A 13,273-nucleotide genomic window follows, 5' to 3' on the forward strand; every position below is an offset into this window, starting at 1 on the left:
TGACCCATATATGACCAATGCAAGCCCCTTCAACCTGTTTCCTATGTCCTTTTGATATGTTCCCATCTTTCTTTGAGCACTTTTTTGCTTTCTGACACAGCAAAGTGTTCAAGACTTACTTGTACTTTTCTTGCCCCAGCTCTGAAATCAGTTTTTTTCTAAGGAGCCCTGGTTCCCTTCAGTGGAGAATGGTATTTAGTCCCATTGTCTTTTTGACATATTCTTGTAAATATCAAAACACCTCAAATAGAGTATTCCCAAAACCGTGATTGTACCATGATCATACTTTTTTCTCAGTGCTTCTTCCAATGTGCCTTATCTCAGTGGTTGCTATAAAAGCCCCAAACTTGGATATCATCCATGACACCCCTCCCACAGATGCATACTTTGAATTCATTAACCAGTACTTCTTAAATAGTTCTTGAATCTATGCACTTTCCTCAGTGACCTCCATCACCACCACACTACCTGTGGTCTAAATGTAAGCTGCCAGAATAGCCTCCTGACTGGTCTGCTTGCATCTTTTTGTACTCCCCCTCTCCCCCCTGCTCCCCAAGTCTGTTCTCCACTTAGCCAAAGTGATCTTTTGTAAAAGTTAAGTTAATTTATTCAGAGTGAGCTTTTCAAATACAAATCTGAATGTCAAATCCCCATTTAAAATATTTTAATGGCTTTATGTGGCTCTTGGAATAAGGACAACATTCCTTATTGGCCTGTGAGGTCCGCATGGTCTCCTTGTATTTCTAGCCTGCCATTATACTGTGCTTTCCTTGAACTTTACACTCCAGTCATAGAGGCCTTCCTTTAGTTTGCTGTGTTTACAATGCTCTTCTGTAGGGACCTTTGCTTGTTCTGTTCCTCCTGCCTGAAGTCACTTTACTCTTCTCTTCCCCTACTTCATTTCTGTTTATATTAAGTATCAGTTCATACAATAAACCTGTTTGTCCATCCAGAATTGATCAAGTCTCTCCCATCAAAGGCTCCTATGACAAAGTGTATGTCCCCCTTATCAAATTTGTTAGGATTTCAGTTTAGCATTTGTCTTTTGTTTTTTTATTTTATTATTATTGTTATTATTTTTAATATTTTTATTCATTTTTGAGAGAGACAGACAGAGTGTGAGGAGGGGAGGGACAGAGAGAGAGGGAGACACAGAATCTGAAGCAGGCTCCAGGCTTGGAGCTGTCAGCACAGAGCCCGACGCGGGGCTCAAACTCGTGAACCATGAGATCATGACCTGAGCCAAAGTCGAATGCGTAACCGACTGAGCCACCCAGGCGCCCCAGCATTTGTCTTTTGCATGTGATTATTTAATACTTCTATATCTGCTTCACTAGACTAGAGGTCAGCAAACTTTCTCTGTAAAGAGCCAGATAGTAAATAGTTTAGGCTTTGCAGGCCATATGGTCTGTGTTGAAACTGCTCAATTCTCTTGTAACATGAAAGCATGACTAGACAATATGTAAACAAATTGGCTTGTCTGTGTTCCAAAAAATCTGTGTTTGCAAAAACAGGTGGCGGGCCAGATATGGTCTGGGGGCAATAGTTTGTCAGCCCCTGCGCTAGACTGTGAGCTGCATGAGGGGAGGGATCGTATGTCCCCATAACTTTCCAGACAGTTTTGGTACAGAGTAAGAATCCAAAATTTCATTCATTAAATTTTTTGTCAAAGAGAAACGAGAACCAAGCTATGAATCTTTCAAAGAAGTAGAATACTTTTGAGGAAGAGGATTATGGTTTCAGGGTTTTGAGAAAGGATTACGTATTCCAGATTTATTTTTTAATTATTGGAAGCAGAGGAAAGAAATGTCAAAGGTATCTTAGGTGCTAACAAAATCACAAGTATGGTGAAGGTGAAGAGCAGGAACATAAGACAGCATGAGCATGGAGAAGGGCAAACAAGGCAGGCAGCCTCCTGTTGCAAAGTGCTGTTATGAAGTTTGAACAAATAGTAATGTTATTATAACCAAGTTTTGCTTCCTTATTCACACCCACCCAGCTTTAATGATGTCATGGTTTTTCCATGTGGGAACAAGTATGACTGGTGGTGGTAGGGGAGTTCCCCCCTCCACCATCTATGCTACAATATGCAAATTAGTAATATTTGTAGCTATTGAGAAGTTTTCCATAAATGACATTTTAAAACTTTTGTTAAATATTATTCACATTAAACAACTTTCTAATTTAAAATGTTTCAGTGTTTTCTTATGAATGATTATTATAGCTTCATATAATATAGCATAAAACATATTCCATTGCTACTAGCAGTGAAGTCAGGGCTCAGAAATCAAATGTCTGTGGAATGGATCGGGGATAAGAGGACTAGCAGGCATTATAGTAAATTGGAGAGCCCTGCATAAGTGGGGCTGCAGGTGCTCAGCTCTAGCCAGGTGTTTCTGTGCCAGTCTACTGTTGCCAGACCTTTAGAATGTTGAAGAGAAGCCAGAAATCCATATATTTATATTCAGTTAACTTGATTGTTAACTGCGCATTTGTTTTTTTATTTAAGGTAGATGACACTTTTATGGGCTTAGTAAAACATACCTGTGGGCTTCAGCTTATGGACATCTTTTTACAGCTTTTTTGTTCGGGAGGTCAGTTTTAGCTTTGTGGTGTCACTTTCCTGTTAATCTTCATCTAATTTTGGTATATTTGACATATTTGATTTTTGCAGTATCCTTCGGTAAAACCTCATTTATATGTCTTTGTATTTAACTGTAAAGCAGTTTGAAAGTTCTGTTTTCCTTCTAGTTTTCAAAATTTGGGTATTCGATGTGTAAAGAAAAAAGAAGTAAAAGAAGCTATTATATCAAGAATAAGGGCAGGAATCAATCCTTTCAATGGTAAGTATGCTTGGTATAATCATTTCTGTTATTTGGGTATTGACCTATTTGTGTTAGTGAATTCTATTTGTATCTCAAACCTGTGCTTTAAGAGCTACCTTAAGTTCCATGTTCACTTTTCTACTTGTTAGCGTATACCTGTATCTGAAGAATGAAGAATATTTAAAATCTTTCATAGTGTTGGAAAAAAAAAATTCTTTGGCAGACCAGGCTTTCTGGTATCAGTGGAAAGTGCCATTGTTTTCTATAAGAAAACCTCAAAAATGTTCTGATTCTTTTTGAATGTGGCCTTCCTTTTGCCACCCCAGCAGATAGTATACATTACCTTTTCTGAATGTTGAATAGGCACTGTGGTTATAAGATATTGAAGTACATTTAAATCAAGAGCATATTCAACAGCAAAATTTAAATTAATCCCAGTGTGGAAGAAGATGTATAGAAATAGTAGAAGCTATACAAAATATTTTCATTAGTGTATTTATGTATAAGGCTAGATATTTACTGGTTAGTAGGTTTTGTTAGGGATGGAGTGATACAGTGTAATGCCTGGCAATTATAAGCACTCTGTTGTTTGGATAGATAAATGCTGGCATCCTACACTACAGTTAGTTTCCATTGTAAGTCTTCTGCAGCTACTTAAATAAGCATGATTCAGGAATTGAACTACTATAAAATTTTCAAAGAATACATTTCTCTGTCATATTTAAGACATCCTTATATTGTTGGGGCATCTGGGTAGCTCAGTTGGTTAAGCATCCAACTCTTGGTTCTGGCTCAGATCGAGCCCTGTGGGATATTCTCTCTCTCTCTCTCTCTCTCTCTCTCCCCCCCCCCCCCCAGGAGGTGCTCTCTCTCTGGCGCTTCTGGTTTCATGAACTCTGTCTCTTTCTTTCAAAATAAATAAATGAACTTTTAGAAAAAAATACATCCTTATATTGTTGGTTGTTTGTTTTTCCTGGATGTATAAAAATAATTTAAGGGATACGAAGTGAAGTTAAGGAATATGTTCATAGCCAAGTGCGGTGTTTATATGAATCATAAGGTCTGCATCTCTTTTCCCTAGTCTTTATTTTTCATACTATTTAGTATAATGCTAAAAGCAAAAGTCCCCTTCAGCCTTCCTCATCAGAGGAGACGACTATTAAATTTGATGTGTATTTTTCTAGAATTTCCTTTATATATGCATAGCTGTCTCCCTAGTTTAGCAGCTTCTCATCTCGTAGTTTTTACAGTGGTGACTACTGTAGGGTAGGATGCCGACATTTAGCTTGCTGTAGTCATTTACCTATTAAAATAATACAGGGTGCTTACAGTTGCACTACTCCAGATAGTGCCATCCCCAGCAAAATCCACTAAACAGTAAATATATATAAATAATATAAATGAATATACACAAATATACATATTTATTTTTTTATATAATGGAATCATGCTATACTGCTACTGCTTGTTTCTTTGTACTTAGGAATAGATCTTAAATATCTTTCCATGTTAGTACTTTTGAATCTATTTTACTTTTTAACAGAGTACTCTATTGTTTGGACAGACCATAATTTGTTTATCTAGCCATCTATTCATGAGCGTTTAGGTTTTCATTTTATTAAAAAAAAAACCAACTCCATTGAATATATACACTTTGAGTTCTTGTGTGATTATTTCCTTAGGATAAATTTTCAAAAGTGGAGAATTTCTGGGTCAAGAGTCTGCTCATTTTCATTGCTCAAGTAAAAACCAAAACTTAAAAATTAAAGAGTCCATCTAAGTTTAGATGTAGTATAAAACAGGGAAATGTAGCACAAAACAAGGAGATCATGAATAATAGCTACCATTTATTAAGTACTTTTTGTATGTCAAGAAGTAAATGTTAGGTGCCTATGTATGCTATTTATTTAATCATTGTAATGGCACTTCTTTTCAGAAGGGAATTCCAAAGCTTTGGTTATTTAATTTTCCCAAGACGTGTAGCAAATGGCAGAGCTGGAATTCAAGTCTGGATCTGACTCCAGTGGAAAAGCAAAAAAGGAAAATGTAGATGGACCTTCTAGAAGTTTTTTAGGTTTTTTTGTTTTTGTTTTTTTACACCAATCCAGAACCAGGCATGATGGTAATAACGCTCATATAGCACTCAGAGTAGTTCCTAGTACAAAATAAGTGCATTACATACTTATTTCGTTAAATTTCTTTTTTAATTTTTAAAAGTTTCTTTACTTCTTTATTTATTTAAATAATCTCTACCCCCCAACGTGGGGCTGGAACTCACAACCCCAAGATGAAGAGTCACATGCTCTTCTGACTCAGCCAGCCAGGCACCCCTTATTTCATTTAATTCTTATAGCAGCCTGTGAGGTAGGGACTATTGTTGTTATCTCCATTTTATAAATAAGGAAATGAAGGGATAGAAAAATTAAGTAATTTTCTCAAGGTCATATAGTTGGTAAGTGATGGTACTGGGATTTGAACACAGCCTGGCTATCAGGCTCATGATCTCTCTACTACACTGCCTAGGTGGATTTAGATTTGGGGAAGGGAGCAATCCTGCCGGTTGAGCCTTCACAGTATTTGTGCTTTTGGTTGTTATTTAGTTTTTTGTAACGTCCCTTTCTTCCCCATAGCCCTTTTGCTCCCTCTTTAGTTTAGGGACCTACCATCTCACAATTTGAATTGTAGTAATCTCCTCCCCCCACACCCCAGTAGAATAATCTTCTTAGAATAGTGCTTTAGCATATTACTCTGATTAAAACGTTGAAATGGCTCCTTTAAAAGTTTAAAAACTAAATGGCCCTAAATTGAAAGTCTTCCACATGTAGCTCCAGCATATCTTTCCTGCCTTCTCTTCCACGGCTCCTCTTCATGAACCCCTCGCTATTCCAGCAAAACTCTTTTGGCCACCTACCCTAACCATTTCTCCACCATCTTCTACATTTTTCTCACTACCATTGTAGGAATGTAAACTTAACATCATTTATAGCTGGACTGTTGCTGACAGCCCCTAAACTTGTGTTCCTGCCTCTGTTCTTAATATCCTCCAAGCAGTTTGTACACTCTGCATGCAAAAATATCCTTCTAAAACAATAGGAATTCAGTGGCTCCAAATAATTTTCAGCAGTGGTTCTCAAAAATATACTTCATACTTGCTAAAAATGTAGATTCCAGGTCATATTCCCACTGATTTGCTAGGTCTAGCATGGGGTCTGGAATGCTGTTTTGAGAAATCTCTAGCTTCATGTTTCTTAACTTACTTGACTGTGACTCACAGAAGAAATAGCTCTTGTTTCTCCACCAATACATACATATGCACACATACATACATACATAAAGCACTGTTCTTACTACATGCGGTATACTCTATTCCATGCCTTTGCATTCCATTTCTTTTTCTTTTCTTTTTCTCTTTTTTTAAAGAAAATGCTTTTCTAACACACCAAATTAATTTTATAACCAATGGGTCCCAAACTCTTACTAAAAATGTCAATCCACATCCACCTCTATGTTTATAGTGGCATTGTTTACAATAGCCAAGACAAGGAAACATCCCAAATGCCCATTGATTGATGAATGGATAAAGAATGCTATATATACACAATGGAATATTATTCAGCCATAAAAAAGAATGAAATCTTGCCATATGCATTGACATGGGTGGAACTAGATTATAATGCTAAGCAAAATAACTCAGCGAAAGACAAATACCATATGATTTCACGCATGTGGAATTTAAGAAACAAAACAAATGAGCAAAGGGAAAAAAAAAGAGAAAGAGCAAACCAAGAAACAGACTCTTAACTCTAGGGAACAGATGGATGGTTATCAGAGGGGAGGTGGGTGGGGGGATGGGTGAAATAGGTGATGGGGATTAAGGAGCACACTTGCCATGGCGAGCACCAGGTGATGTATGGAAGTGCTGAATCACTATATTGTACACTTGAAACTAATATAGCACTGTATGTTAAGTGAAATTAAAATTTAAAAAAGAAAATGCTTATCCAACCACCAAATTAATTTTATGACCACTGGGTCCCAAACAATAATTTGAAAATCTCTTCCATAGATGATTCTGGTGCAAGCCATCCATGGACCACGCTTTGAGAAACTCTGATCTACTTGCTAGATTCAACTTCTCACTCATAGCATTCAAAGCCTTTGATCATCTGATCCTTGTTTTCCGTTCCAACTTCTTCTCTGGCTTGCATCCTCTGCTTTGACTTCCTGTCCCTCCTTCCTCTAACACTGAGCGCACACATATGTGCTTTGTTTTTGCCATCTGAAATATTTTGCCGTGTTAGAAGAGCCACATTCTTTCTTGCTACTGTGCCTTTATATACGCAATGCCCTTACGTGGAATGCCCTGATCTACCTAGTAAATTCTTCCTGCTCAGCCTTCAAGTTTAAAGGTTGCCTCTTTGAAGCTTTCTGTGACCTTGCCACAGGGAAAAGTATTGTTTTCTGAAAATGTTGTACATCTTTCCAATATGATTTGCTATGCCTTTGTGTGTTTCTCCCTCACTGATTCCTGAGGCTATGAAGGACTGTCTTCTATGTATCTCTAACACACAGTCTAGTGTGTGGCACATGGTAGGGGCTTAATTAAAATTTGCTGAAAGAGAAAATGAACAAATGAATGAGTGAACACACCTTGTTTGTACTTGTCCACCAAAAATATACAAGTTGCTTTCCTTATCTGAAATGCCCTGAAAGCCTTTTTAGCTCTGTTGAGCCCAAGGTAATATCCCCCTAATTATACCAGACACTCAGCAATTGGTCATGAAAAGCTTTGTGACATCTGTTGGATTATTTAATTCTCCAGCAGTTGTTTTATGAGATGAATTTTATGCTCATTGTGGACAGGATCTATGATGGAACTTGCTTATATTTCACTTTGGTACCTAAACCGTATATTTATATTACTGTTAAAACAAATATCTTCACAATATATTTATATTACTGTTAAAACAAATATCTTCACAATATCTTATATTTCACTTTGGTACCTAAACCGTATATTTATATTACTGTTAAAACAAATATCTTCACAATATCTGAGGTAAAAGTTTCCTATTTATATACAGTAAGTTATGCATCTTAACTACTAATGCATTCATTCCTTCAATAGGAATGTTACCTCATTCGGTCTTTATAGTCCTAGGTTGTTGTAGGTGGTTGGGATAAGTTAGTGAACAAAACGAACAGAAATTCCTGCCTTTGCAGAGCTTCTATTTCTGTGGAGAAAGACCGACAATAAACAAATTTACTAAGTAAATATAGTAGGTGATTTATTAGGCAATGAAAAGTTCTCAGGGGGAAAAATCAGTGTAAGGAGTCGGGAATCTGTAGTTAAGGGGAAAAGGTTATACATTTAAATAGGACGGTTAGAGTAGGCTTCATTCTCTATTCCAGTATAGTTTTTATAATAGAAATTATGGTTATTATATGTTATTGTTTTCCTAGAATATTGAAATAAGACCTAAAATGTACATTTCTCTTTTTTTAAGTTCATTTTTTTATTTAGAGAGAGAGTGAGAGCGAGTACAAGCAAGGGAGGGGCAGAGAGAGAGAGAGAGGGTGCAGAGCCCAATGAGAGGCTCAAACCCACAAACCATGAGATAATGACCTGAGCAGAAATCAAGAGTTGGATGCTTAACCGACTGAGCCACTCAGGCGCCCCCTCAAATGTACATTTCTAATACTAAGCAAAACAAAATCTAATCCCCTTGAAAAAACTCAAAACACCAAAAACTAATTTAGATAACTCAGAATTATCCTTTTCTTTGGTGGTTTATTTTATTTTTGGGATATACAAGTTCAAATTCTACCATGTACATAGAAATTTGTCAGTGCTGAATTTATACTTTTTCACAGGTGTATCACTTCACATAGGAAAATTCTGTTAGTACTGTAAGAGATTAGTTGACTTTGTTTTTATGATCTATATTTGTGATATATAGAAACAGTAAAATTGGAAGTGTTTAGTAAAATAGGACCTGCACTTTCTGGTCTATAGACTGATGTTACATCATTGTGACAGTCTGTTTTATAGACATCAGGTATCGTGTGAAAATACAAAAACTGGTAAAAATTATTCTTAGCTTTGTGTAGGATTAGTTTATGTACTACATCAACTAGTATGTTTTAAGGGCATTCCTTACTTTTCTTGCTATTAATTCTTTAGAACTATCTCTTACAAAAAAGGGATATACAGCAATCAAGTAGTGTTAAACTTGAGGTTTCATGTAAGAATATTGTTCAAATTGTCAAATATGTGCTGAAATCTAAATTGCACAAAGAATTTAATGAAGGGTTCCAATATCAAGTTTTTTGTTTTTTTTTTTCCATATCAAGTTTTAATAGTGTCCACTTAGCTGGAATAAAAGAATAGCAGTTAGACTTCATAGAGGACTCTTACAACAAAAGCTGAAAAAAAATTAAGTTATTTATCATTTTCTAGCTATGTGTTTAATGATGTACAAGGAATTCTAATATTCATTGATTAAAATCGATAGGATTTTGACAATAAAGAATTTACAATTCAGTTTTATTCAGTGTCTTATTATTTTTCCATATAGAGAGGACACTGAGTTGTTACAAAGACTATTTTACAATTGAGTTTGGGGGGATTATCTTATATTGGTAGTCTGAAAGATAACACAGTTTAAAAAGACAAGTGATCTCTAACATAGATTCATTCTGGTCCCTAAAGTCTGGTTTAATACAAGAAAATATAAGAGCCTTTCCTCACAACTTTAAGCTTAAAAAACAAGAAGAGGGGCACCTGGCTAGCTCAGTCCACTAAACATGCAACTCGATATTGGGGCCGTGACTTTGAGCACCATGTTGGGTATAGAGATTACTTAAATAAATACATTTTTTCTTTTGTTTTTAAAAGACAAGAAGAAAAGCTCTTGAGTACTTCATTATCCTTTCTTTACTGCATTCACTTTAGTTTTTCAAACCTTATTATCATGGGCAGAACTTGGGGCACTTCTTTCATGCCGTCTGTATTCAACATATTCCCATTATAACTCTTTTCATGTTATATAACTTTACCTATTTTTCATGGAGACACTAATCTCACTAAGAGCAGGCATGGTCTTTTCATATCTGTATCTGGTATTTATTTTAGTGCACAGCACATAATAGTAACTCAATAAATATCTTGAAAGAATGAGTAAATTAATGATAGATGGCTGTGACCATTTACCTTTTGCCTGGCCACGTAAGCACTTTAAATGTTAGCTTTTCTTATGTTATACATGACAGGTTATCTATACATTTTTTAAAAAGTTTTATTTATTTTGAGAGTGAGAGTGCATGAACAGGTGAGCTGGGGAGGGGCAGAGAGAGAGGGGGGAGAATCCCAAGCAGTCTCCACGTTCAGCATGGAGCCTGACACGGACCCACGACCACAAGATCATGACCTGAGCCAAAATCAAGAGTCAGACGCTTCCAGATACCTGGGTGGCTCAGTCAGTTAAGTGTCCGACTTTGGCTCAGGTCATGATCTCTCCGATTGAGCACCACATTGGACTCTGAGCACCACATTGGACTCTGTGCTGACAGTCTGGAGCCTGCTTCAGAGTCTGTGTCTCCCTCTCTCTCTGCCCCTCCCCCACTCACGAGTGCACGCTCTCTCTCAAAAATAAATAAACATTAAAAAAAAAAAAAGAGCTAGACACTTAACCAACTGAGCCACCCAGACGCCCCTCTATACATTTTAAATAGCAAGTCAAATGAATTATAACTAAACTTCATTTTTTTTTTCTGAAATGAGACTTAAATGAAATGAGCTTTTTTTCCAAATGACTTTTAAATGAAGTGAGCTTTTAAAATTATTAGCCTATATACTGTGTATTTTTGTCCTGATGTTTACTTGTATTTCAGTGATATTTAACTGTATTAGAATTTTGGAAATGTCACATCTCTAGAGCTAATATATACTATAATTGACTTTAAAATTTTGAATCCCTACTTCTAAGAGAAATACATCATGGTAATATTTTTCCGATAAAAATTAAATTCTTATACATACTGCTTTTAGGACTAAGGAGTAATATTTATTTCTAAAGACAGATTAAGAAGAACAATTGTTACCTTGTTGCCTTTTGATAAATAAAAAGGGAAATTTTAAACTAGTTTAAGAGGAATTTAAGAGAATTTGATTGTTCTTCGTCAGATTTTGCATATTTTTAAAAGCTGAGAAGCATTCTCCACATTGCAGACCGAAATACTGCATTTTGTATTATAGAATGATACGTATATTTTTAAAAACCTGTAGCAAGCATTATCCTAAATGAAGGAGACATCAGAAGCAGGCTTTGAAGTTAAGAATGAGAAAAGAATGTGTATTCTTGATACTTCTCTGTTCAACATTGTAGTGGAGAGTGTAGCCAATGCAGGGACACCTGATTGAAAACGCAGAAATAAAACTGTAATGATCAGAAGCTATTCTTTATGGTGAAAACTCAAAAAGATATACAAGTATATTATCAAAATACTAACCTCAAGAAGAATGGATATAAAATTAATATACAAATATCAGTAGCATTCTATATATCAACAATAAATAATTAAAGGAAATATTGTCAGAAAATATAAAGTACGTGGCAACAAATCTGAGAAATGACAATGAAGATTTCTTTAGGGAAAATTATAAAATTTCATTATGAGAGGGTGGAGAATACCTAAACCGAAGGAGAGATAGGTCATGTTTACTAATATCAATATTATAAAGATGTTATTTTCCCCCAAATTGACATACAGATTCAATGCAATTCCAGACTCTTGAGATTTTTCATTAAATATGATAAAATTATTCTGAACAGGAAAAGGAGGATATTTTATAGAAGAGAAATAGCGATGACAAACTGGCTTTATCAGATACTAGAATTTATTATAAAGAGAAGTATTAATTAAGGCAGTGTAGTATTGAGGTAGCAATAGACAGATTGACCAGTGGAATAGAATTGTGACCCCAGAAACAGACTTAAGAAAATATGAGAAGTTGGATTTTTCTAACTCTTGCTATATACAAAAATCAGCTGAAAATGGATTACAAATTTTAATGTAAATCAACACTTTTAAAAACTCTCGGTAGGAAATCTTGGTAAGCAGATTTTAGTCCTTGGCATATACAAAGAGAAGACACAAAACAAAGTTTTATAAAACAGTTGATACATTTGATGGTATTCTTAATTTCAGTTTATTGTATTTTTCAATTCTAGAATTTATTTGGTTTCTTTTCTAATAGTTTCAAGTTCTGTACTAAGTTCAATCTTGTCTTTTAACTCCTGAGTACATTAAGTATAGTTATTTTTAATATTTTATTTATTTATTTATTTATTTATTTATTTATTTATTTAGAGATAGAGACCGTGAGCAGGGGAGGGGCAGAGAGAGAATCCCACGCAGACCCCGCACTGTCAGCACAGAGCCCAATGCAGGGCTCAAACTCACAAACTGTGAGATCATGACCTGAGCTGAAGTCAAGAGTCAGATGCTTAACTGACTAAGCCACCCAGGCACCTCTAAGTGTAGTTCTTTTAAATCAGGTTTCTGAAGACTTCACTATTTGAATCTTTTGCAGTGTTTCTATAGACTCTTGTTTTTCTTTTCTTTTTTTTGTTTTAAATCACTTTATTTTGTCTCCTCATATGCCTGGTTATTTGAAATAGAATACCAGTCATCATATATGAAAAATTCTAAGGATTTTAGGTCTAGGATGTTGTTATCTGCCTTCAGAAGATTTTCTTATGGTAGGTGACTAGTCACTAGCAATCTCAGATCACCTCAAATCAGTGAATGATTTAGGTTATTTGAAAGTGGACTTCATCTCTGTGGATCTGGTATCTTTCCAGTTCATTCTTTTTTTTTTTTTTTAATTTTTTTTTTTAGTGTTTATTTATTTTTGAGACAGAGAGAGACAGAGCATGAACGGGGGAGGGTTAGAGAGAGGGAGACACAGAATCCGAAGTAGGCTCCAGGCTCTGAGCTGTCAGCACAGAGCCCGACGCGGGGCTCGAACTCACGGACCGTGAGATCATGACCTGAGCCAAAGTTGGACGCTTAACCAACTGAGCCACCCAGGCGCCCCTCCAGTTCATTCTTAACTCCTGAAGTGTAGCTCCTCCAGGGCCCCAACCAAAGAACTGGGCATTTTTCAGGTCCTCCATCCTCAGTATACCCTGAACTCCCTTTATCTTTCCCCTACAGGCTACTGAGAATTTATCTTAACTTCTCATTTTCTTAGCCACCTCTTAGAAAATTGGCAGGCTATATCTGGAAAAAAAGAAGCCTCTCATTCTGAACTTAACCTCTATGGGTTTCTGTGATACTGTGATTTATAATAAATATATATTTAGTCTTCACCCCCATTCCTGACATAAAGCTCCTAAAACCTTTTGTAAGTGATAACAGCAAAAAAAAAAAAAAAAAAAAAG

The 13,273-nt window shown here is 35.8% G+C and overlaps 1 protein-coding gene across 1 annotated transcript in view; it reads left to right on the plus strand.

Moving 5' to 3' along the window:
* The window catches only part of REL (REL proto-oncogene, NF-kB subunit), a 42,282-nt gene that overhangs the window by 13,435 nt on the left and 15,574 nt on the right, over positions 1-13,273 (plus strand). The window contains exon 4 of the mRNA XM_049651525.1: positions 2,752-2,843. Within this exon, the coding sequence (XP_049507482.1) occupies positions 2,752-2,843 (92 nt within the window). The remainder of the gene's footprint in view (positions 1-2,751; positions 2,844-13,273) is intronic.

The sequence above is a fragment of the Panthera uncia genome, assembly GCF_023721935.1.
Source record: "Panthera uncia isolate 11264 chromosome A3 unlocalized genomic scaffold, Puncia_PCG_1.0 HiC_scaffold_11, whole genome shotgun sequence".
NCBI lineage: Eukaryota > Metazoa > Chordata > Mammalia > Carnivora > Felidae > Panthera > Panthera uncia.